The sequence below is a fragment of the Erithacus rubecula genome (assembly GCF_903797595.1).
Source record: "Erithacus rubecula genome assembly, chromosome: 10".
Classification (NCBI taxonomy): domain Eukaryota; kingdom Metazoa; phylum Chordata; class Aves; order Passeriformes; family Muscicapidae; genus Erithacus; species Erithacus rubecula.
Window position 1 is genome coordinate 17,480,523 of NC_136662.1, and position 23,907 is coordinate 17,504,429.

Genomic DNA, 23,907 nt, shown 5'->3' on the forward strand with positions numbered 1-23,907 from the left:
AGGTCCCCTGCAGTGGAAGTCATCATGTGTGGCAGTTGTAGCTAGGGCAATCTGGTGAGACTGTGCCTATCACACTCTTCTGATAGTTTTCATGGAGAAGATTCTATCACTGGAAAATCCTTCTGTACCCCTACTGTTGTTTATTATGCAGTGGGGTTTTGCAGGCTCTGGGGTTCCTGTGTAGCTGAAGAGGATCATTGTGTTCATGAATAACCAGTGCCAGAGAGAGATCCCTCCAGCTGTGAACAGTGGTTTCAGGGAGGCAGGAGGGTGCAGGTGCTGGAGGCAGGGCCAGCTGACAGGTCTAAAAGCCTGTGGACAGGTGCCAGGTTCAGGTGCTGTACTTCAGGAACCATCTGAAAGCTGCTCCTTGTATATTTTTGCTCTGTTTTTCCATAGGGAGCTCTCCCGTTGCCCAGGGAAGGAGCATGGCTGCACTGGGGCTGAGCTGTTTTGATAAGGTTACTGTGTCAACATCCCCCAGTCCTAGCTGAGGGCTGCTTGTCTGCTTTTTGTTTTCTTCTGAGCCTGACCTAGATGCTGCTCCGACTTCAGCACAGCTAGAGCTGGCTGGCGTGGCCACGCTGTGTGGACCTGCTGGGAGTCCAGCAGCTCTGGGCTGGCTCTGCTTCCCCTGCACCTGCTGCTGAGTGGGGCTCTGTTGCTGTGTTTGAAGGGGTTGGAGGGAAGGGAAGGCTGGGAAAGCCAAGGGCTTCAGGATGTGAGAATGCTCAACCTTTCATTGCCTAAATGGTGCAGTCTGGTTTGTGACCTACCTGTGCTTTTGTGTGCCCAGGAGCTGTCCCTGGTGTGACTGATAGCCTGGTGCTGAGGTGATGATGAAGATGGATTGCAGATGTTTACTCCAGGCTGCTCTGTCCATCTCAGAGGGGCAGTGCACAAGTAGGACTTGTGCCCTGCGATATTGGTTTCCTTTTGCCCTTAATATTGCAGTATTGGACAGGAGAGAAAGAATGCAAGACCCTCCTCACATGTTCTTAGTGCTGCTGAATCTGCTTCAGCAGTATCTTATTGAAATAAGAAAGAAGGCAATGCCATTCCTTGGTGAATTTCCCAAGTGCGGGCTCTCGCCCTCTTTTTTTTGTCGAATTCCTTCCAGGTCTTTCCTCTCTTGTCCTGCCTCTGATCCTCTGGGGTGTTTGTAATATTCGCTGACGTCTTTTCCCTAGCACATTAGCGGTCTGGCATCTCTGGGCCTTCCAGATTGCCGTGTGCCTCTCTGGAGATGCCTGATGAATGCACAGAGTCTCTCTGGCAGGATGGGTAGGCGGGGTGTCATGGAGCTGACATCCGGAGCCTACTGCAATGGGAGAGGGATGGCTTTGATCACTGCTCCTCAGAGATTCTGAGCCTCGGGGATGTGGCAGCTGCTGGGGCTGCCTTCTGCCCGGGAGGATGGGGAGGAGGAATCAAGTGCATCTGGTTCCTTCAGAAGGCTATTGCCTGTCTTCACAATCCTGATAAGAGAATTACAAATACTCTAGGGTGAGGGAATGGCATCCTCTGTCTGGTAGTGGGTCGACCACTTAGTCGGTAGAGGCAGCCTGCACATGTGAGATGTGGCAGCCACACTGGAGATGGGAAGCTGGGGGCCTTAGGAGGAGAGATTCTTGCAGAATTGAGGGAAGCAGGGAATCACCTTGTTATACGTTTAAGCAAATGTTCTGGCAGAAGCAGACTCCACCCAGAGCCAACCTTGACTGAACACATGGCTCCTTCCTGTGGCATGGTGGTGATGGGGTAAGAGGGCAGCATCTTGTTGTCCATTGCTGGTCTGAGCTCTACAAGGGCCATTGCTGGAGCCTCATCTCAGCTCTGATGTATTATGGTGCAGGAATGGATGGGATTGGTGCCTGGGCTCCAGCAGAAATTCATCTCTCAAATTGCTTGTGTACTCCATCATGAGAGTGTTTGGTAGAAACAAGGGATAGAGGACAGGAGTGTTTGGCTCACCTTTGCAAGTCATCCTGGGCTTTGCTTCTCCAGGATTTCTCTGTACTCACCTTTTGTTTTTTCAGGCCCTTGCCCACTCTCGCTGGGAGTGCTCGTGTGTCCCACAGCCCCTGTCCCTGCTGGGGACACCCCATGCTCTGCAGGGGGCTGGCGGCAGTGAAGCAGTGGTGAGAGGGGATGCCAAAGCTGCTGAGCTGTGTTTGGGCTGCAGCCTCTTCTGGAGAGCCAAGGACTTGGTGTGGGCAAGCTGGTCTCAAAGAGGGGCTTCAGAGCAGCAGCATCTTTTATTAGGAGAGGGGAGAAAAACCCTTTTCTTTTAGACTGCTGGCAGAATGTGGTCCTTGAACAGGAGCAGCATGCCTGGCGGCGCACGCCCGGCTTTATTTCGCATCCATTTGCTATCCTCGGCAGGCTGCCGCCTTCCCGGGGTGCTGCTGCTCAGCCTGCCCCGCTGGGGCCGGGGGGGCCAGCTGCTGCAGGCAGGGGGGCAGGGATGATGTTCCCTTCGCTTGGCAGAGCCTGGGTAATGGCTGTGCTGTTGCAGGCCTGGAGCACTGGCGGTGCGAGTGCGTTCAAGTAGAAAGGACAGGGAGAGATTGCAGCAGGAAACATCCCGGGGGTCCTGCTGCCAGGAGGCTGGTGGCTGCCGAGGGGCCGTGGCCACCGCTGCCCCTGCCGTGCCATGGCTGTGGGCACGCTAGCAGGAGCAGAGCAGAAATGTATTTTGCAGCTTTCTGTTTCCCCAGCTGCGATGCAGACCTCACTGTACAGGGCTGTACCTGCTGTCAACTCTGTGTGCTCAAGCAGACTGGCCCTTGGAGGGCAGCTGGCTCCCCATGGAGCCCCCAGGAACAAGAGGAGGCAGCACACTCCTGCTCTGGGATCACATCCATGTGTCTGAGGCTCGTCTAGTCACCCCATAACAGCGTGGACACAACACTTCTCTGCAGGGTACCCCATGTTAATGCACTTAGACAGTGCAGTGAGGGACACAGCCTGCTGCCACTGGGCTCCCTGCAGAAGCTCTGAAGGGTAAGAGCTGGGGGTTCTGGGCTTGTAGCAGATCCTCTTCTCTTGAGCTGTTTGAGTGCAGCCTAAGATCAGGTGCCTCTGCTTGCCTGTAACTCTCCTTGAACTGCTCCCATTCCACCTGACAAAGGAACCAGCATGGGATCTCTGACCCGTGTCTTTTGGGCAGGCTGCCCTGTACCAGTGCAGCTTACTTGAGGGGCTGATGTTGTTCCAGTGACTGAAGCTTGACTGAGGCTTTGATCACAGCTTTTTGGAGCAGGGAAGAGCTGTCGTAATAAGCTTGAATTATTTTCAGCCAAGTAGAGCTGATGTTGGAGAAGGCTCTTTCCCTGGCCAAAGGGCATAGCTGACAGCCAGGCTGTTTACCAGCTCTCACATTACAGGTCTAATTGCAGAGAAGGCAGGTCTGGTGTCAGCTACCCATTCAAATTGGAATGCACAAAGCCTCCCCTGTTAGACATCACCTGATTTCATGTCTTCTGGTTCTCCCTCTTGGTGCTAATGAGTTCCCCTTGTCTTCTGCAGTGCTTCCTGATGGGTCTCATGGTGCTGGCCTGAGTGGCCAGACTAAAGTCCAACAGCAGCCAATACTGGTGCCTGGTCTGGCATGAGGGCAGTGTCTCCTTGCAGTCCCCTGCCCAGTGCTCTCAGCAGAGGATTGTACTCAGCTGATGTGCGTGGTAGGTCAAGGGAGAGAGCCTAGTCTGCTCCCAGGGGCTTCTGCTGCTGCTTTGAGTTTAGTTAGGATGGTCCCACTATTTATGCCCAGCCTTGGAGGTCCTCTGGAAGGGTCTCCTGTGCTGTGTAGAGTACTGGATGCAGATGTGCTGCTGGTAGCCCTGGGGCATGTGCTGCCTTACTTTTCCTTTTCCCCTGATGTCCTGCATGCAGGCAGGAACAGCCATGCTTTTTTCAGGAGCCACCACAACTGGTCCCCTCCCAGGCAGGATGCTTGCAACAGGGGACTGAGATAGTGAGCAGATGCTCTTTTCCAGAATGTTCTTCTGACTTCCAACAGTTTGTAGCATAAGCTTTCAGCATTAACTTTGCTTCCATCCTCAGAATTTCTTTGTATAAATCTTACCACTCACCTTCTCACCCTGAGGTGCTGAGCAGTGGAGGCTCCAGCATGTCCTTGGGGACCTTTGCTAGAAACCTCCCCAGAGACTGCCTGCAGGAGGAGCAGGGCTCTGAGCTGGTGTTGCTGGGCTTGGGTGTCTCTCCAGAGAGCTCACTGGTGACAGTGGGGACTGTACACAGCGTGGAATACGAGGGATGCAGGCAAGGTCCTGGCATGGTGGTGATGGGAGAGCTGTCCACACAACTGGAAAGCTGGCCCTGGCTGGGAAGGAGTCTTGCAACCCAACTGTTCCTCTTAATGCAGGGGTAGTAACATCTCCCCTGCACAAGTGTTGAGGGGGGCAGCTATGGTAATGCTCCCTCTTTGTGATTGTTATAATGCAGCAGCCAGGATGTTTTAGCATAGTGTAGCCAGTGCTGTGACTCCAGCTGCCTGCAGGATGTGTGTGTGCTGGAGGTGTGTGCAGGGCTGGTACCTGCTGGCACCTCAGCTCATGTTGGGCTTTTCCTGATTGCTCGCTCCTCTCCATTCAGTTGGATGATCACATGGAAGCACCAGAGGCTGCTGGCTTGAAGCAGACCCTGTTGGCAGGATCAGGCCTTAGCCAGCAGCACTGGCAGCCCCAGCCAGGTGGAGGATGAGTCCTCAGATGCTTCCCAGCAGGCAGACTGTGTGCCAATCCCTGCTCTGGTGCCTTGCATGTACATTGCTCCTAGGGCTCACTGTGTTGTGCCTGGAGGGTGCACAGTGCTGTGCCTGGCAGTTTCCCTGATGTGAGACTGGCATGCAGCAGCTCTGTTGCCAGCACAGGGGAGCAGCTGGGGAGCTTTTGGGTCAGACCCATCCTGCACACATGATGAGGTCCGTGTTTTACAAAGCTTGTTCAGGTTTAGAGGTTAGGGCTCCTGTGTACACATTGTGCCTTTGTAATACATGATGCCTAGGGATTTTTTCTCCCCACAGTTTTCTGAGCGGTAGCACTATTCAAAACAGAAGAAATAAATTCTTTAGGAAGTGCTTGGAGGTATCAAAATAGAGGCTGGGAAGAGATGGGGAAGGATCCTGGGTTGGGGAGCATGTAGAGGGCACTGCTTGTTTCACCTTGTGACAGTGCCCAGCAAGCAGGGAAGGGAAAGAATGGGCTGTCACCATAGTGGAAATCTCAAGTGAGACGTATTTGGGAAGGAAAAAAAGCAGCAAGCTCTGATGGGAGTAAGAGACTGAGCTGGTAATGGTTGGGAGCTTCAGCTTCAGCCCTGCTGCAGGATGACTCAGTCCTTAGCACGACAGCAGGGGTAGGAGCCAGGTTCCTACCCCCAGGAATGGCTGAGCTTTTAGCACATCTGCAGCGGCTGCTCTGTAGTGAAGTAAATTGTTGCTTTGCTTAGAGGGGATGGCAGTGCTTACCTCTGCCTCAGCAGCTCAGTGGTGCTTCCTGCATCCAAGTCCAAGATAAGTGGAAACAGAGCAAAGGTTTGGCTAGCTACTGGGAGCTCATGGTCTCCCCTTGGCTTGCTCTGTTGGGACAGATTTTTCTCTCCTATGTCCTACTTCTGTAGAGTTAACCTTTTCTGTGTCAGGATAGATGTTTTAGTGGGTCAGACACTGTCCCTCTGCAGCCCATGTTGGCTGACTCAGTCTCCTACGACGTACTTCATAACCTCTTTCTTACAAAGAGGTTATCCTCATTTTCCCCTGGCACAAACTCTTGAACAGCAGTGATTCAAATTATGACCCAGGCAATGCCGACTCTGTAAAGTTCCTGCCATACTGTCCTGCTCTTTGGTCTCAAGCTGGGAAGCAGCAGGAGGCACTTGCTTGGGAAGCTTGTTCCTGTGCCCCATGCTGCCAGTTCTGTATGCTTAAAAATAGGGTTTAAATCCTCTCCTGGGTACAAGAACTGCAAGAATTTCATAGACCTTTTTAGAGGGGGAGGGGGAGGCTATTTGAGACAAGGAGCCAGGGTGGGGGCACCAAAAAATCCTCTGCACCTGCTGTAATCATCCTCTGATTTGCTGGTGGGGTGTGATGGATGCCTGATTGCCCGACAGGTGTCATGGATTTTCCTTGCTCCTGGCATGTGCAGTCAGCAATTTGAAATGAAACATGCTGTGCCAGGCAGAAATCCTCACTGCTGGAAGATGGAGTTCAGGCAAGGGGTAGTTATTTTTCCCCTCCTTGTGAGAGAACATCACTGGTTGCTGGCTGTACCCACTCAGGATAAGTAGCTAATTAAGGTTGGGCTTCATATCTGTATAATAATCCTTTGGAAATAAGGCCTTGTAGCCTGTGTGAAGCTGTTCATGTGGATCTGAGCTATGCAAAGCAGTAACTAGATCTTACAAAGCTGCAGGAGCAGGTAAGTGACGTTTCTCTTCTCCATATGGAGAGATGGACTAAGCAGTGCTGGACTGTCACAGAAAGTGGTGGCAGAGGCAGGGTGGGATGCCAGCTGTCTTGGCTCAGCTGTAATTGGGTGGCTTTGGGACTTAATGGAGAGATTAATCCCTGAACTTAGTGGCTGTGGGTTTTCAAGACTCTGCATAACCTGGCAGACAAATATCTGCAGTAGCTCTTGCATTCCATGGGCTCATGGACGCAAGCTGTGGAGCACAGCACCTTTCAGAGATTAGGTGTGAGTGGAAGGCAGGAGTGCTGGTCAGCCTTGTCCATTACAGTCCTCATGTGGAAGAAGGGTCCTGCAGCCACCCCAGTGATGGCACATCAGCAGGGAAGCAGGCAGATTCAGCAGGAGTGAAGGTGACGATGGTAAATGACTAAGGAAAAGACATTTCTAGAGTGAAGCATGAGAAGAGGGGAAGGATGCTTTGCAGGTCCTCTCCTGCTGCCAGATCACTCTCGCTTCACTGAGGATAGGAAGAGGGAGGCCAGCTAACACAGGCTGCCCTGGGGAGGGGGGCTGGCTGTGCAGGGCAGCCTGGGCACTGGGCTCCATCCTTGTGAGCCTTCCTTTCCCAGGAAGGACAGGCCACAATGGTGCTCCTCAGCTGCTCTAGGGTGCTTCCCTCTCTCTTGCAGGCTCTCCATCAGCTGTATTATGACCCAAACATCGAGAACAAGAACTTGGCTCAGAAATGGCTGATGCAGGCGCAGGTGTCCCCCCAGGCATGGCACTTCAGCTGGCTGCTTCTCCACATGGACAAGGTGCCTGAGATCCAGTACTTTGGTGCCAGCGCTCTCCACATTAAAATCTCCCGTTACTGGAACGACATCCCGGCTGACCAGTACGAGAGCCTCAAGTCGCAGCTCTTCACCCACATCACGCGCTTTGCCAGCGGCTCCAAGATCGTGCTGACGCGGCTGTGCGTGGCGCTGGCCTCCCTGGCGCTCAGCATGATGCCGGAGGCCTGGCCCTGCGCTGTGGCAGACATGGTGCGCATGTTCCAGGCCGAGGACTCCAACGTGGACGGGCGGGCGCGGTGCCTGGCGCTGCTGGAGCTGCTGACGGTGCTGCCCGAGGAGTTTCAGACCAGCCGCCTTCCGCAGTACCGCAAGGGCCAGGTGCGCAGCGTCCTGGCGCAGGAGTGCGGCTCCGTCTTCCCTTTGCTGGAGCAGCTGCTGCAGCAGCAGGACTCCCCGGGTTTCATCAAGCAGAAGGTGCTGAAGTGCTTCTCCAGCTGGGTTCAGCTGGAGATCCCACTGATGGACTGCGAGAATCTCATCCAGGCAGCTTTCACCTCTCTGCAGGACCCAGAGCTCTTTGACACAGCAGTGGAGGCTGTGGTCAATGCCATTTCCCAACCCGATGCCCAGAGGTAAGGGCAGCCTCTCCTGTGTGCTGCAGGCTGGTGTTCCGGGACATCAGCAGGGAAACGGAGTGGGAAGGAAAAATCTCAGACTTTTTTCTAGCTGTTTTTGGCTCTGAAGGTAACGATGGCAGGGTTTGTAAGTGGGAAAGTATCAAAAGCAGTTGGGGGCTGTTGGTTTCTCATGGTTGATCCTGGAAGGCTTTGCACTGTGGTTGGCTTATAAGGACCATGAAGTCTTGGGCAGCTGCAGCCCTTGTCCCCAGTGGCCTCTGAGGCAGATGAGAATATGTGCTTCTGGCTCCTTGTGTCAGATCCTACAGCAGCCAACCGGAGAGAAACCACCCAACTCCTGCCAGCAGGAGTTCAGAGACCTTCCTCTGCCTTGTGCTACTGGTCCAGCCAAGGAGCTGATTCAATGCAGAGATAATAAAACCAGATCTGACATTTTTTTCCCTCCTCTTGGCTCCAACAGCTTGTGCCAGCCAAGGAGTCATTCTTTGTCTGTGGCCATGGCTGCCTCGGAGCAGCTGAGCGGGTCCTGCTGAGGCTGCACTGTGGGGCTCCGAGCTTGTCTGCTTGGCTGCATTGGCTGAGCTGCTGTCAGCTCTTGGGACCAATGCCTGCAGAAGGGACAGTACATCTCCAGTTCCCGTGGCCACATCCCTTCCTGGCTGCTTAGCAACCTTCCCCCGAAGAGGAGGGTTTCCCTGAAGGCTGGGCTGAGCTGCTGCCACTGTGCATGCCCTGTGCATGGCTGCACATCGCGCACGCTCCGACCCTCTGCAGCGCTGCAAACGATGCTGCCACTGCACTTGTGAGCTCTGCTCCTCCCCTTGGCTATGGGCAGGGGCAGCCTGCACGTCCCCCAGCTCTAGGACAGCCTAGGATTTTTTTCATGACAAGGACTTGCATCTGTGGACTGCAAATCCTGGTGCACAAAAGGAACCATCAGGATTTTAATGTGTTGCTGGATAGGGGGAGGGGTTGCCTCATTTGTCAGTGTTTAGAAGGTGACCACAAACTTTTTTCTTGTGCCTGGCAAAGGCTGTGGGCCAGCTCAGACCTTGTAGCAGGTCTGGGGCAGAAACTGAGAAGGTGTGAGAAGGTCACCTGCACTATTAAAATGTTGGACTCTGTCTTCCTGCTTTCTGTTTCCCTTGAGTCTCAGAAGTTCCTTGACTGTGATTCCGTATCTTTGTGCAGGAGCCTGGCCCTGCAGTGCTGCCCTTTGATTGCATTAAAAGTCTGAGTTTTCTGCTGAGCTTTCATCTGAATTGTGGAGAGAACTGTGACTTGTCAGTGGGGTTTCCTCTATGCTTCTGTGCTGACCCTGCATTGCAGTTTTTTGCCCCATTCAGACCTACCATGATGGCTGCTGCCTTACAGAATCTTCAGTACTTGCTCCCCATCCTTCTTCCCAGAGGCATCATCAGCCATGCAGAGCACCCTCCTGTCTGTAGGCATGCAGGCAGTGGCCAGTTCAGGCAGGCAGCTGGCCTGAAAGGCTACCCAGTGTGTGAGGCTGGTGCAGCTCCTGCCCTGGGGCGTGGGGACAGCGGTGGCATTGTCACAGGGATGCCCTGCCAGGCGGCGTGTGGTGTCGGCATCTTCCCAGCCCTGGTGGGCACTCTCCTCCCCTTTGTTTCTTGTGTCTACTGTAGTGTGTTCTTCCCCCTGCTTCCCCTAGTGCCAGCTGTCCCACCCCTCTGGCTCTGTCACTCAGCCACAGTGGATCCAGCTCTTTCCCAGAGCCTCCAGGGAGTCTCCTGACCTTTCTGTCTCTTGTCTTGATAGTCTGGGAGATCCCTGCTGCTTTTCAGCTGCTCTCTTCCTCCATGGTCTCTTGCCTTTGTTTCCACAGGGCTCTTGGCTGCAGGCTCGGCGCATTCTTGGCACTGGGCTGCTGGCATGGTCCTCTCCAGAGCTTATTAGAGCATTGCTCCGTGACAGGGTTAGTCCTGGGGCTCACCACTTTGCTGTGGGTTCCCTGAGTGCTTTGTACACTGTGTCTTTCCCCTCACTCCCTCCCAGCTGTCTTAACTGACATGGCTGCAGAGGTGACCATACAGATGTGCTTCTGCCACCAGCAGAAGTCTCAGAGGCTCATGAACTTGGCTTCTGACTTTGAGGGTTAGATAGTTTGTGGGTCATCTTCCCGGGGGAGCCCCACCTTGCAAGGCAGCTGTCCTGCTGCAGCACCTGTGTCCAGGTTTAGGGCAGGTGTGATCCCATGGGTAAGGACCACGTGCTAGTGCTGCCTCACTCTTGGGTAAGTCACTTGTGCTGGCAGCTCCCATTTCTCTACTTAAAAGGAGCAGCGAGTGGTTTTCTGCCTCTGAGGTGTTACTAGAAATGATGCACCAGAGATGTGTAGGTGCAAAGTGTTTGATCTCTGTACCTGCCAGGTGGATGGGAGCCCTGTGAAGCCAGAGAAGGAGATATGCTTGGGTGTTGCTGGAGTCTTGATGGTGCTCCTCTGTTAGGACATGGCATTCCTGAGAAGAAACCTTGGAGGCTTGGTCAGGAGCTGGCACTGGAGCATCTCTGAGCACACCTCTGCTCTTGAAGGTGGTGGGAAGCTCCTGAGTTGTGGGAGGGGAGGAATGGAGGTAGTGTTGCATCTCATTTGCAGAGGAGAGGCTTGGGCTGTATTTTCCATCTCATTTGAGGATTATCCCCTCAGCTAAATGGGTCAGAGAGCTTGGCAGCATGTGCTGCAAGGGAAGAGCTGGCATGTGCCACTTGGCCACTTGGCCTTCCTGTAGTGCAGTGGGTATCATCAAAGTGGGGTAGGGACCTTCTTGTGGTGTATGCTCATAGTGGGAGTTACAGAGCATGGATGTTGGACACTGAGTCTCCTCTCTGAAAGCAGCAGGGTGTTGCTACAGTGGTGGACCTGGCAGGATTGCAGGTGTCCCTGTGGGATTACCTGGTGTACAGCCCATCTCTTTCTGGTCTTGGTACCTGGTGCTGAATTTTTGAAGAGAAATTTCACTTGAAGAGTTTTCCAAGAACTTCATTAGAAACAGAATTTTAATAAGATTGGATTATTATCTCATTAAGTTGTGGTTCAGATTTTGGATCAGGAACAATGAGATTGTTCCATTTGCCTGTATCTCCCCTCTACAGGTTGTTCCCCACACTGGTGCAGTTTGCAGAGGGTTGTGGGAAGAGCAAGAGTAGATGCTGGTCCCATAGAGGGAGCTGCAAATGCTGCAGTTCACTGGGCTTTGAAAAGGAACTAGACAAATTCATGAAAGCAAAATTTGCTCCACTCCTAAATACCAGGATAGCAAATCTTGCTCAGGAAGGCTAAGACAAATCACTACAGGGGCTGCATGGGCAAGAGTCACCATGTGACTGCCATGCTCCTATCTCTTTCACAGGCATTCACAGTTTTTGGCTGCTGGAAATAAGCTGGGCATCCAGGGGCTCTTCTGAACTGACAGTGGTGTGGGAAGTGGTGGCTGGCAGCACCTCGTGGGGCAAGCTCTGCACCTGGTCAGAGATGTGGCATCAGCCAGTCCCTTGGGCTGGAAGGCAGCACTGACCAGGTGGAGTGACCTGGGGCTTCATGCTTCTGGATATGGAATAGAGCAGCTCAGCTCTGGCTGACTTGACTGTGGTTAAAACAACTCATCTAGAGCAAGCATTTCCCTCCTGGCTAGGGACCCTTGCATCCAGGATGCTAACTGCAGAACAGTTAGCAGAGCAAGGTGGTGCTCAGGGGACATGGTTCACCCAACATTTTCTGGAAGTCTTCAATGATATGGGATTGCAGCATAGAAGCAAATCTAGGTGGTTATCTCTGTTGGCTGTGCAGGGATTTCAGAGGATCAGTTCAGGTCCAGGCCTTTGAATATTTCAAGGTAACCAGCAGAAGCAGGTTCCTTGTCAGAAAAAGTAATAAAGCCATAAAAACCTCCCTAGGATAATGTGAACCCAGTCCTGTGGAGGAAGAATGGCTTTGCCTTACACTGGAGCAGTGGAAGGTTCCCTTTGGCTTTTTCTCTGGGCACTGCTCTGGCTCCCTTGGGCTTACCCTGCATGCAGTATTGGTTCCCAGGGAGAGGAGTTATCTGATTTCCAAATTCTTCATCATCACATTGCTCCCATGCTGCCACATGTATAACTCACACAGCATCAGAGGCTTGGAAATGGTTTATGCAAAAATAAACCCTTTGCTGTGTTATTTTCTGTGGGGGAGAGGGCAAGAGGAGGGTCACCCCCAGCAGCACAGAGGGATGACAGCTGGCATTGTAGACACCTTGTTTCCTCTGTCTTCCCTTGCTGACCCGGAGAGAAAGCTGCCACCACCGGCACAACTCTGTCCCTGTGCTGGTGGCACCAATGGCTTTGTTCTCTCCTAAATCATCCATAGCAAAAGCGACCCTGCCACTCTGGGGTGGATGTGTGGCTGTCCTGGTGTCAGGACTCCCATCTCTTCCCCAGGGTGGGCACATCATGTATGCCTCCCACTCCAGCATCCTTAGCCCTGCACCTGCGTGCAGGGGGCGGGCAGAGAGCACAGGCTGCGGCTGCAGATAACACGCCTGGGCGGGCAGGGAAATGGCAGGGAAAAGGCAGGCTGCTCATCAGCCTCCAGCACGGCCTCTCTCCGGGGGCCCTGGGCTGCCTTTCACCTTGGCTGCCTCCTTCTCGTTGCCTTGGTTACCATCCCTTACAGGCAGAGGAGGGGAGGCTGATGTGCGGCATGGGATGTGGAAGAGCAGTGCTGCACTGGGCTGTGGCAGCCCGAGATGTGCCAGGGGCCAGCATTGTCCCTGGGTGGGACTCCCTTACGGTGGCTGCTCAGTTCATCCCAGACATGGCACACACTCTGGATATGCCCAGGCTGGAGAGTTGTGTAGTTTCCTGCTGGCAGCTTGGACTGCCTCTGTGCAAATCTGAGGGCTGTGAGCATGGTGGGAAGAGCCCACAGGTCTGCCCTTGCTGCTGTTCTGCTCCACATCGATGCTGCTGTGTGCAGGCACAGCTTACTCAGAGCTGGTTGTGGCAGGGGCAGGTTAGAGGTGCTGGCAGCCCTGATGGTAGGTATGGGTGGGAAGAGGCCTGGGGTCCACACCTGATGCAGTGGAGGGTTTGCCCAGAGTTGATGGCCACTGGCTCAGCAGTTCACTTGCAGAGGCTCTGTTGCAGCAGTGCTTGGGGCTGCAGCTTTTGTCCTAATGCCACAGGCTGCAGGGAGAGTTCATGTAAGCAGTAAGGGCTCCTGCATGCACCCCATTGTACAAAGCAGCCTTCAAGTAGGCAAAGCTGAGCAGGAGCCCTGGGAGGGCATCAGGAGGGATGGATGGCATGGCGGCCCATGCCAGGGAGGGATGCCTAGCCCTGATTCAGGCTGTGCTTGCAGGTACGTGAACACCCTCCTGAAGCTCATCCCGCCCGTGCTGGGGCTGCAGGAGCAGCTGCGCCAGGCAGTGCAGAGCGGGGACATGGAGACGTCGCATGGAATCTGCCGCATCGCTGTGGCCCTGGGGGAGAACCACTCCCGGTGCGTGCTGGGGATGGTCCCTGGGAGGAGGAGTGAGCTTGGAGCAGCCTGCTGTTCCCCACATGCTGCTTTGTCCAGGGCCTATCCTGCACCCAGTGACATATGTCAGGGCAGAGGAGTTGGGCTCATAGCAAAGATGCCACTCTGACCATGCTCTCTGCTTCCCAGAGCCCTCCTGGACCAGGTGGAACACTGGCAGAGTTTCCTGGCCCTGGTCAACATGATCATGTTCTGTACTGGCATCCCTGGACACTACCCTGTCAACGAAACCACCAGCTCCTTGACCCTCACCTTCTGGTACACACTGCAGGTCAGTGGCTATTGTGGATAGTGTGCCTGGGCTCTGCCTCCAGGCAGGGCCAGAGGCACCAGTGCATGGGGACTGGGGTCTGGCCTGGATTTTACTGGTTCCAGGGATTTCTGATGTCCCCACTCCTTGCCCTGCACTTGCAGCTAGGGCAGGGCACGTACCTAGGAAATGCTGGCCCTGTAGCTGGCTCTTTCTGTCACCAGTCCTCCTTAGAAGTGAGAGCTATCCTTTAAGGGGCTCAGTAACAAAACTCATTAAAAGTTCATGTTAATTTTTTTTTTTTCTTCCCAGCAACAGACCTGGTTGTTTAGCTCCTTGCTGCATACCTGCAGCAGGCAGGAACAAGAGCATGGCTCTAGTGGCTTCCTAGTGTGGGCTCCCTCTCCCAGGGTCAGTGTTCCCTGGATTGGCAGAGCAGCCCTGCCACACTGTGCTCTATTTTTAGCTCCCTTTCATCCCTCAGCTCCATTCCTCCGCAATCCAATGTGGCGTGGCTGAGCGTGGGCAGGGAGGGGAGTGAAGTCAGTGCTGTGCCAGCAGCTCCTCTGCTGCATGAAGCCAGGCTGAGGCTCCCATGACCTCTTGCTGCTTCTCCAGATGGGTCTGAGATTACAGGTGCATGCAGGAGGGTGCTGTGCTCAGTCAGCTCTCTCACAGCAGTCTGAGGCACACATGCTCCTGGTGTAGCTGTGCTCCCAAGGATAGGACATGGCAGGACGCTGCCACTCCCTATAACAATGCTGTTTGAGGGTCTGCCTAGTTTCTAGAGCTTCTGGCATCTTGCCTCTAGATAGTGTTCCCATTGCAGGTCAGCATCACAGCACAGCATCCAGTGGATCTTAGAGAGCTGGAAATGCAGCCTTCCAAGGTGTGACAGGTCCCACCAGCCCTGGGAGATGTGCCTGAGTCCCCTATGCAGCAGGCATATTAGCTTTCCCTGCAATAAATACCTGATGTATTTGTTCCTTCCCTTGCCTCCAGGATGATATCCTCTCCTTTGAGCCAGACAAGCAGGCGGTGTACCAGCAGGTCTACAGGCCTGTCTACTTCCAGCTGGTGGACGTGCTGCTGCACAAAGCCCAGTTCCCCTCTGATGAGGAGTATGGATTCTGGTCTTCAGATGAAAAGGAGCAGTTTCGGATATACAGGTACAAGTGGGAGATTTGGATTTGCTTGTCAGGCAGGGGAGGATGCAGGGGCAGCATTCTGCCACCCTGGGGATTGAGTGCTATATGATGAGCCAAGGAGGGACACAGAGGAGATTCCTCCCATCAAGAGCTGTTTTGGCTGTGTTGATAATGTGAAAGTGAGCTGGTTTGGCTCATTTGGCAACATTTTGGCACAGCACCAGTTACCCTGCCTAAGAGGCCACAGGATCACTCCATTGGTTGGGACAGAGTGCTTGTATGAGCAGTGCCTGTGCCGCACTTGGCAGCAGGAGAGAAAGCGATGTGTCCACACATGGAGCTCTCTGCATGGGTTGGGGACAGCATTTGGAGACACCCATGTTCTCTGCAGGGTGGACATCTCTGACACACTGATGTACGTGTATGAGATGCTGGGCGCTGAGCTCCTGAGCAGCCTCTATGACAAACTGGGACGTCTCCTGACCAACACGGAGCAGCCATCCACGTGGCAGGTGAGCAGAGAGACCCAGGTGCCAGGCTGACAGACACCAGCCCTCAGGGACCTGTCCTCGCCCTCAGTGGAGCATTGAAAGCAAAGGGATGTGACAGAGGTGAGGAGCATGAGCACCTTGCCAGCACACATACAGGCTCTCTGGGGTCTGCTGTGGAGAGGAATAAGTCTTCTGCTTCCCTGTCCTTAGTGCTATCAAGGGATCAGCCTCTTCTGGTGCTGTAGGGGTGCTGAGCTGGGGCAGGGTTGGGCATCAGGGGTCAGTGTGTGGCTCTGACAGTGCCTCTCCCACCCTGGCAGCACACGGAGGCCTTGCTCTATGGCTTCCAGTCCATTGCTGAGACCATTGATGTAAACTACTCCGATGTGGTGCCGGGCCTGATCGGCCTCATTCCCCGGATCAGCATCAGCAACGTGCAGCTTGCCGACACCGTCATGTTCACTATCGGTGAGTGGGCTGGGCTGGGGAGGGAAACCCCCTGACACCACATCTACCTGGCAGTACCAGTGGTGAAAAGCAAAGCTGGGCATTGCAGAATGCAGAGAGCGAGGACGTGTGGTGCAGTCCTGCAGTCTGATCCCATCTGTGTATTCAGGGTCCCTGTCTGAGTGGCTGGCTGATCACCCTGTCATGATTAACAACGTGTTACCACTGGTGCTCCAAGCTTTGGGCAACCCTGAGCTCTCCATCTCCAGTGTCTCCACCCTGAAAAAGATCTGCCGAGAGTGCAAGTACGACCTGCCACCTTATGCTGCCAACATTGTCGCTGTGTCACAGGTAGGAGCTGGATGCAGGTGGACGTGTGGTTGTGACCTTGGATGTGCTCTATGCACATCTTTTCCTTTGTAAGGGTCAGGGCAGAGGGACAAAGGAGCAGCTCAGGGCATCTTGGCGCAGGAGATTTCTTGCCTGTTTTGTTTGTAGGCTATTAAACCCATGTAGCAGGCTCTGTGTCCTGCTGTGAATGCAGAAATGGCAGCCAGTGACAGACACGACTGCCAACAGGTCTGCTGGGGTTGCACATGGGTGTGTCCCATCCTCTGGCTTTTTTTGTCTTGTTGGGAGCAGCAGCCTGCCAGCTGTGAACCTGCCACACTGCTAGTGTAGTGCTGCTCTGGGCATCTTGGGAGGCAGTGCCCTGGTGTTCAAGCCTCTCCTTGGAGACTGAGCTGATCCCTGCAGTGCTGGGACAGCTTGTCTCATACTTCTCCTTGACTCTCAGGATTTGAGGCAGATGGGGCTCAGAGTTCTGAGGCACTAGGAGAAGGGTTGTACTTGGGCAGGCAAGCTGCCAGGATATACATGAGAGCAGAGAGGTGAAATGCTCTTAAAAGCATCTCTGCTTTTAGAGCCTGGGGAACATTGTCACTGGAATAAGGAAACCCTGGCTGAGGTTGACTCCTGGAGCAATCCTGCTGCAGAGCTGTCCAAGCCAGGAGCTCCCCTTGCTGGGTGGCTGAGTGAGCAGGGAACAAGAATTTTAGTTCTTGCCTTGACAGGCTGTGGGCAGCACATGATGTTTGTCTGTGCCCACACTGATGTTAGTTGTCTTGACTTCCTGTGTCAATCCTATCTCCTGTTGTCAGTCCTGGAAGGGAAGGACCTTTCTGCAGCACTCACCCTCCTCTTTTCCTCTCCCTTTCCCTTTGACAGGAGGTGTTGATGAAGCAGATTCACAAGGTAAGAGAGGCTGACTCACACCTCTGCTGGTTCTTGCTCCCCATGCCCCCTTAGTCATGCTCAGCTGAAGACACAAAGCTGTCCCCAGAGGAGAGCTGAGCACTGCATCCATGGGGTGCAGGATGAGGAGAGCCTGCTGGCTGCCTCTCATTGCACTGCTGGGCTTCCCTTCACCCACACTGGGGCTGGGGGCTGGGGTTGTGCTGGGAGGGTATGTCCCCTAGAGAGGGAGGGTGAGGAACTTAACTCTAAGGCTTAATTCTGGCAGTTCCCAGACTCTCCAAACCCAAGGATACCAAGGTGACAGGCATGTTTTTAAGAGGAAGAAGGGAGATAAGTGTAGGAACTGAGTCCCAGCCTTGCCTGTGACTAGGATGGGGTGGCTCAGACAGTCTGTGCAGAGGATAGTGTGACAAGTTAGGGTGAGCAATGCCAGCCTGGAGATCTCTGGACACCAACTGGTCTTTCCTTGGCAGGTGCTGGGAAGAGGCCAGGTGTACTGAAGCCAGAACTCCTATTCCCTGAGAACAGAAGCTGTTAGGGAGCTATTCCCCTCTCCTGCAGTGAGATTCACCTAGAGGGACCCAGATAGAGCAGCTCAGGAGATGCAGCACACCCAGCTGGGACCCTGGCAGCTGTCAGAGCACAGGCTGTGGGCTAGGCAGTGACCTGCCCTGTTGTGTCTTCTCTGTCCCAGACAAGCCAGTGCATGTGGCTGATGCAGGCTCTTGGATTCCTGCTTTCTGCACTGCAAGTGGAGGAGATCCTGAAGAACCTGCACTCCCTGATCACCCCCTACATCCAGCAGCTGGAAAAGCTGGCTGATGAAACGGTGAGTGCCTGTGTGCTGCCTCCATCCAGAAGTGGTTTCTCCTGCTGGCTTTAGCCTTGAGGCTGCTGTGCTGAAGCAGCACTCTTAAACATGGGCTCAAGGGAAGATGCAGTGCAGGGAGGCCCTCTCTGGCACTTTGCCTCTGCAGTTCTGTCACAGCCTAGGTGTCTCCTTAGACCTGAGATCACCTCTGGGGGACATGCAGGTGATCTGGAACCCAACTCTTTCCAATGCCTGCCCATGAGAGACTGCAGGAGGCTGTTCTTGGAGGTTTTCATGATTGTTGTTTCTTATCTCAGGAATGCTTTGTCCAGTGAACAGCGATATGCTCGCCAGATGTCCAAGGCAGAATCTGCCTGAGAAAGGCAGGGCTTATCTTTTATATTCTAAATTACGTGCTAGGTATTTACAAATGACTCCCAATACAATACAATCTTGTAACATGGTCCAGCTCTGTCCCCATCCAATCTGAAAGTGCCAGCATGTCACTCAGCATGGATGACACGGAGAAGAAAGAGGAAGAGGTATCCACACCCCAAATTCTCCATCTTGGCCACATGTCCCTTATCACAAACATTCTAGAAATCTGCTAATTCTACATTCTAACTGTCTGATTTACACTCTATTTATTTTGCAGCTTGCATTTCTTCTCTGAATGTTGGTAAATTGTTCCAAGGAGCTAAATCCAGCCCCTGAGACACCTGGGTCTCATTCGAGGGTCTTTGGGGACCCCGCCAGGGGGGGTCTTGTGGCTCCCAGGGAAGCCAGAGGAATACTCTGGACTCCCACACAGTTCTAGTTCCTCAGCATCCCAAAGACATGACTATGAATGAGTAGTGCAATCTGTGTCATACTTTGGCTTTATTTTCTCTGGCAGCCCAATCCCTCCAACAAGCTGGCCATCATCCACATCCTGGGTCTGCTTTCCAACCTCTTCACCACCCTAGACATCAGCCACCACGATGACGACCATGAAAGCACCGAGGTCAAAAAACTGCCAGTGCAGCAAGGACCCAACCCAGTGAGTAGAGCAATAGCTCCATGTTCTCTGTCACAGACTGGCCAAAGCCTCACAACTCACTGCAGGAGAGTGGGATTAATGGGGATTGCAGCATGTGCCAGCAAGAGGGTAGTGCTAGTCTATTCCAGCTAAAATAGCTCCTTCAGCTCATCCCACCACTCCTGAGGTGGACAGAGGTGACTTGCCTCTTGGGTGCCTCTTGGCTAGATGCTGCTCAGGAGGATGGCCTGGGTGCTACCTGCCAACTGTGAGCTGTGCCAGGCTGTTTCAGAAAAAAGCTTTGAGAGGGGTGGTGCCTGAAGGTTTGAGTCCAGGCCATGCTTAGTCTTGGATCTCTCCTTCCCAGTGCCATGGGGACCAATTCTCTTCAGTGTCTTTCATTCCTTCCAGGTGGTGGTGGTTCTGCAGCAAGTCTTCCAGCTCATACAGAAGGTTCTCAGCAAGTGGCTGAATGATGCCCAGGTGGTAGAGGTAACCAGGCTTCACCTGTATACTGCCTGCAGCTCTGCCTGTCCTTGCTGACCTGAGTGGGGGAAGCAAAGGACAAACTCTGGGTGGTGGCCTGTGAGAGGGATGTCTTCCTGGGTTTTCTGGACCAGTGTTGCTTGCTGTCACCAGCAGCATCAAGTCATTCTTGTCTGTCTTATTCTTCTGTCAGCTCTGCTTCTCTCCAGTAACTGAGGTCCTGCCATGAGCAGGGAGATATGATCTACCCAATCTGTGTTCCCTAAGAGAACAGCTCTATTATGAACTGAACCTATATTATCTGGTGCATGTCCAGTTTGTTCTGTCCAGTAATGCCCATGTGCAACCTCCTACCAGCCATTTTCCCCTGGCCTTTGGGGAACCTTCCTGCTGCAGTGGGAGGGCTGTTTCCTGGTCACTGGGAGCATCCTGTGCTGCAGGGCAGGCCACTAGTACCAGAGCAGGTCTGAGGCCTTTGCTTGGCTGGTCCCTGTCCCCATTGCCAGCTCTTTGCTCCCCTGGGACCCATCCATTAAGCCCTGGGAGAGGTCTCCTGATGCCCATTGCTCATGCAGTCCCTCTTTTCCCACAGTCTGTCTGTGCCATATTTGAGAAGTCTGTGAAGACCCTCCTGGATGATTTTGCCCCCATGGTGCCTCAGCTGTGTGAGATGCTGGGGCAGATGTACAGCACCATACCCCAGGTCTCTGCCATTGAACTCACCCGGCAGGTATGGAACTGTGCTTGGCAGGCTGGGGATGTGCAGGGCCAGCAGAAGCTTCAATCCTTCTCTCTCTCTTGCAGCTGGTTCACATCTTTGCCCACGAGCCTGCCCACTTCCCTCCCATCAAGGCCCTCTTCTTGCTCGTTACCTCAGTCACACTGACCCTGTTCCAGCAAGGTACGTAGGGTTGGCCCGTCTTCGCGCTGGGGCTGTCAGGCTTTTGCATGCATGGAATCTGGAGGCGTCTTACCAGGAATGGCTGCTTTCACTCCTAGCTAAACTAACTGGGGCCATCTCTGTTTCTTGGATTCATCCCAACCCCTGGAAGGTGGGTACCTTCCCTGCAGGCAACAGAAGCAGGAAATCCCTGGGTGCTCTGGGCCTCTGTTACAGCAGCCTCTGTACCGTTACAGCAGCCCAAGCTGGATATCACGTGCAGCAAGGGTCAAACTGGAACTGTAGTGCAGCTTCTCTGGGAGGCTATGCCCACAGGAAGATCTCAGGGCTTCTTCAGGGACCACTGCTGCTTGCAGTGGCCTGAAATCAAGCCCTCATATGAGCAGGAGAATGTGTGTGTGAACAGCTGGGAAGTTACTTTTTCAGAGTCAGTGGTGGCCACCGAGTCCCTGCTGTGTTGCTGAGGATGCTGTTGTTCTCCTGCAGGGCAGGGGCCCCTCTTTGGCTCAGTGCCCACCCTACAAAAAGCAAATGGGGTTAGAACGGGCTCCTTTGCACCATGGCTCCCCTCAGCATCTTCGTGACTTGCCCTGTGACAGAGTCTAATGTACATTGGAGCTGCTGGATCTTGTCCTTCAGCATTACCACATGCAGCCCTCAAGGGGTCTTAACCCTTTGCTCACTGCTGGCTGCCAGGTGTGGTGATGCTGTCCCCCAGCTCAAGGCTCAGAGCTCTGTAGAGAGGGGGGGGGAGACTTGAGGAGTCCTGCTTCATCGTCACACCATGGTCCAAGCAAATCCCACTGTGCTGAGGTCTCACTGGGGTCAGTGACGAGCAAGCCAGGCTTCCAGTATCAGGTTCCCACTTGTGCCAGTGGCACATGGATGTGTCTATGCTGGAACCCTTTTCCTCAGAGCTGGAGAGCTGGTGATGCCTCCAGGCAACAGCAGGCACATCTGCAGGAGGAAAAGGGAGGGGACAGAGCCTGAGCTGTGCCAGCACTTTGATATGAGCTTTGCTCAGGCAAGTGGCTGTTCAGCTTGGTGTGTGCCCAGGACTGACCCCTTGGGTGGGTGAGCAGGGTGAGCCCCTTCTGCTGAGCCCACGTGTGGCAGGAGAAGGGGGGGCATGCCTGAGCCTGCAAGGGCCAAGAAGTGAGTGTGCACAATCATATGCCAAGGTAGGGTGAGTGGTGCTGGCACGGAGATCTCTGGGCACTGAGCTGCTCTGTCCCATGAGGATGCTGGAGGAGACCTCCAGGAGGGTCCTGGACTCACTGTCCTGGAGAGCATCTGGGAATGGGGTGGGAGGGTGTCTGTGCCAGGGTCTCCTGAGCAGCTGATGCTGGTGACAAGCATGTGCACGCCTGAGCCCAGCCAGGTCTGCCAAGCATTTGCTGAGGTGTTGTCGTTCACTTGCAGTTACCTTCCAGGACCAAACAGTGCTCTGAAGACACCTGCTCAGTCCCCACAGTGCAAAAGCTATAATTCTCCTTGTGGAGATGGTGCTCAGCTAGCCCCTGCTCCTCCTTCTCTTCCTCCCCAAGGAAATGAAGATCTCCTCCTTGGCTCTGCAGCACCCAGGTGCTAGCTGGAGACCCTGGGGCTTTAGACCCTTTCCTTTGCAGTTTCTTTCTGTTCTTGGGTTCTCCAAGTTTCATGATTTTTTGTATGTTTTGTTTCTTTAACTTGCTTCAAGCTGCTCATGTTGCCCATCCCCTTCCCCCCACACCCCTCCTCCCTTACACTCCTGTTTTCACTTGTAAATTCTTTCTGTATCACATAACTATATGATGTTGAGTTGCTGTTTGTATGATTTTTCTCTTAAGTTACATCTTTATTATATTTTAGGGCCCAGGGATCATCCTGATATTGTTGATTCATTTATGCAACTCCTGGCACAGGTGTGTTTTAGTTTCTTATTCATTCACTTTCTGTTCTCTCTCTTTCTCTTTTTAATTCAATTTAAACCTATTTTTAGCTTTCTGTTGACAACGTTTTTTTTTCCTTTTAGTTGAATATCGAGTTTCTCCATCTGTTTCCGTGGAAGTTGAAAACAAAACATTCTCCTTTAGTTCTGGGTTCACATCATCCCCAGGGCAGTGCCCTCCTCTGCAAGGCAGCTCCAGCTCCCACCCCCTTGCTGGGCTGAAGCTGGCATGGGGTGCTTGGTGCTGGTGCTGCAGTCACCCTTGGGTGACAGACAAATTAGAGCATTAAGCAGATGTTTTCCAACCCATTTACCTGCTCTGTGATGGGTTCTCTGGAGTGGGGACAGGCTGAGCTGGCTGCCCTGCCCAGGGGCCAGTGGGAGGAAGCCCTTGCCCTCAGGAGCAGGCAGCTGCCAGGGTTTGGCTCTGAGCAGTGTGCTTGTGGTGACATCTGGGTCTGGCAAGTGCCACATTGCCTCCTGCCCCAGCAGCCTGTCCGGGTGGTGGCAGTTCCTGGGCAGGAGCTGCTGGCTCAGCGGCGCATGGGGACAGTTGGCACTGACGTGGCAGGGGCTGCGGGCTGGCACATGGGCTGGCACTTGTGTCACAGCTGGCAGTGGGCAGGCAGGGCCAGTGCTATGCTGTGTGTGTATATACACCTGCCCAGTGTGCTCCTCAGCTCCCCGTGGTCCTTAAGGGAGAAGCCTTGATGTTCTTGTCAGAGACGTGTTCCCTGTTCTCCTGCCTACAGGGTGGGACTGGCAGAGCTGCTTTCTGCTCTGTTTCTGTGATGGGGAGACCTCTAACCACACGTGCTGGACCAGTGGCTGTGCAGGAACACTGACCCAGGCTCCTCCCAGAGCTGTGGCCATCCTACCCTTGCTGACAGCCCCAGGAGGCTGCTTGACATGTCCTGGTGCTAAGCTGTCACACTCCTCAGATCCTCCCGTGGGTCTTGAGGGTTGGAGTGGGCAAGAGGGCTGCACCTGACCTCCCCCAGGCAGGGTCTTCTCCTCACAGTTCTCACCTTGATGCCTGCTGAGACCCATTGCATCTCAAAGCCATATTGCAGCCTTTTCTTCTCTGCTTTTCATTTTGGAAGACATAACATAATCAAGGCTATCAGACCCCTGCTCTGCTTTTGGTTTTGGAAGCTGTGACCTTTTAACAAAGGTTTTGAACATGATGGGAGGGTGTTAAATGGGGTCTGTGCATGAGGTTTTTGGTGGTATCCTCACTGCTAGCAGAACCTCCATTTGAACACTGTGCCTAGTTTGGGGTGCAACAATTCTGTAGATTTGTATCAGAGACCACAGAGAAAAGCATCTGGGAAGATGGCCACCTTGTACACATGGTGGGGAGGAAAAGCTGATGGGAGCCTGCAAAGCTGCATGAGTCTTGGAATGTGTGAAAGGTAATGTGCCAGTTGTAGGTATAAAACCCTTTTCTATTCTCTGTGAGTGTGACAATCAGTAATTGGAGGAAATCATGGTAAAGGATCCAGGTCTGGCAGGAGCAAGTCCTCCTAAGAGGGCAGGGGAGCACTGGAAGATCAAGTGGGGAGCTGTTGTTGCATGAAGTTTTTGAAAGGACCCAACAAGCCCATTGCTGTTGGAGGGTAGGTAGAAGTGATCCTGACAGGGTGTAAGGCATTCAGTGACTCTGAAAGACTCTCCCAAGGCTACTTGCTGTTTCTTTGGAAAATACTGAATTTCTCTCTGGCTTGGGTTCCTCCTCTGTGTCTGGATGCTTTCTT

The 23,907-nt window shown here is 53.6% G+C and overlaps 2 protein-coding genes across 3 annotated transcripts in view; one reads left to right on the plus strand and one right to left on the minus strand.

Moving 5' to 3' along the window:
• The window catches only part of DPH2 (diphthamide biosynthesis 2), a 224,663-nt gene that overhangs the window by 190,654 nt on the left and 10,102 nt on the right, over positions 1-23,907 (minus strand). The window lies entirely within an intron of this gene.
• IPO13 (importin 13) overlaps positions 1-23,907 on the plus strand; it is a 32,000-nt gene that overhangs the window by 2,348 nt on the left and 5,745 nt on the right. For both annotated transcript variants that reach the window (XM_079313904.1, XM_079313905.1), the window contains exons 2-15: positions 7,127-7,863; positions 13,232-13,372; positions 13,541-13,682; positions 14,664-14,830; positions 15,201-15,321; positions 15,621-15,768; positions 15,917-16,098; positions 16,975-17,001; positions 17,699-17,833; positions 18,711-18,854; positions 19,245-19,325; positions 19,912-20,049; positions 20,124-20,220; positions 22,072-22,124. In XM_079313904.1, coding sequence (XP_079170030.1) covers positions 7,127-7,863; positions 13,232-13,372; positions 13,541-13,682; positions 14,664-14,830; positions 15,201-15,321; positions 15,621-15,768; positions 15,917-16,098; positions 16,975-17,001; positions 17,699-17,833; positions 18,711-18,854; positions 19,245-19,325; positions 19,912-20,049; positions 20,124-20,220; positions 22,072-22,124 — 2,313 coding nt within the window. The remainder of the gene's footprint in view (positions 1-7,126; positions 7,864-13,231; positions 13,373-13,540; positions 13,683-14,663; positions 14,831-15,200; positions 15,322-15,620; positions 15,769-15,916; positions 16,099-16,974; positions 17,002-17,698; positions 17,834-18,710; positions 18,855-19,244; positions 19,326-19,911; positions 20,050-20,123; positions 20,221-22,071; positions 22,125-23,907) is intronic.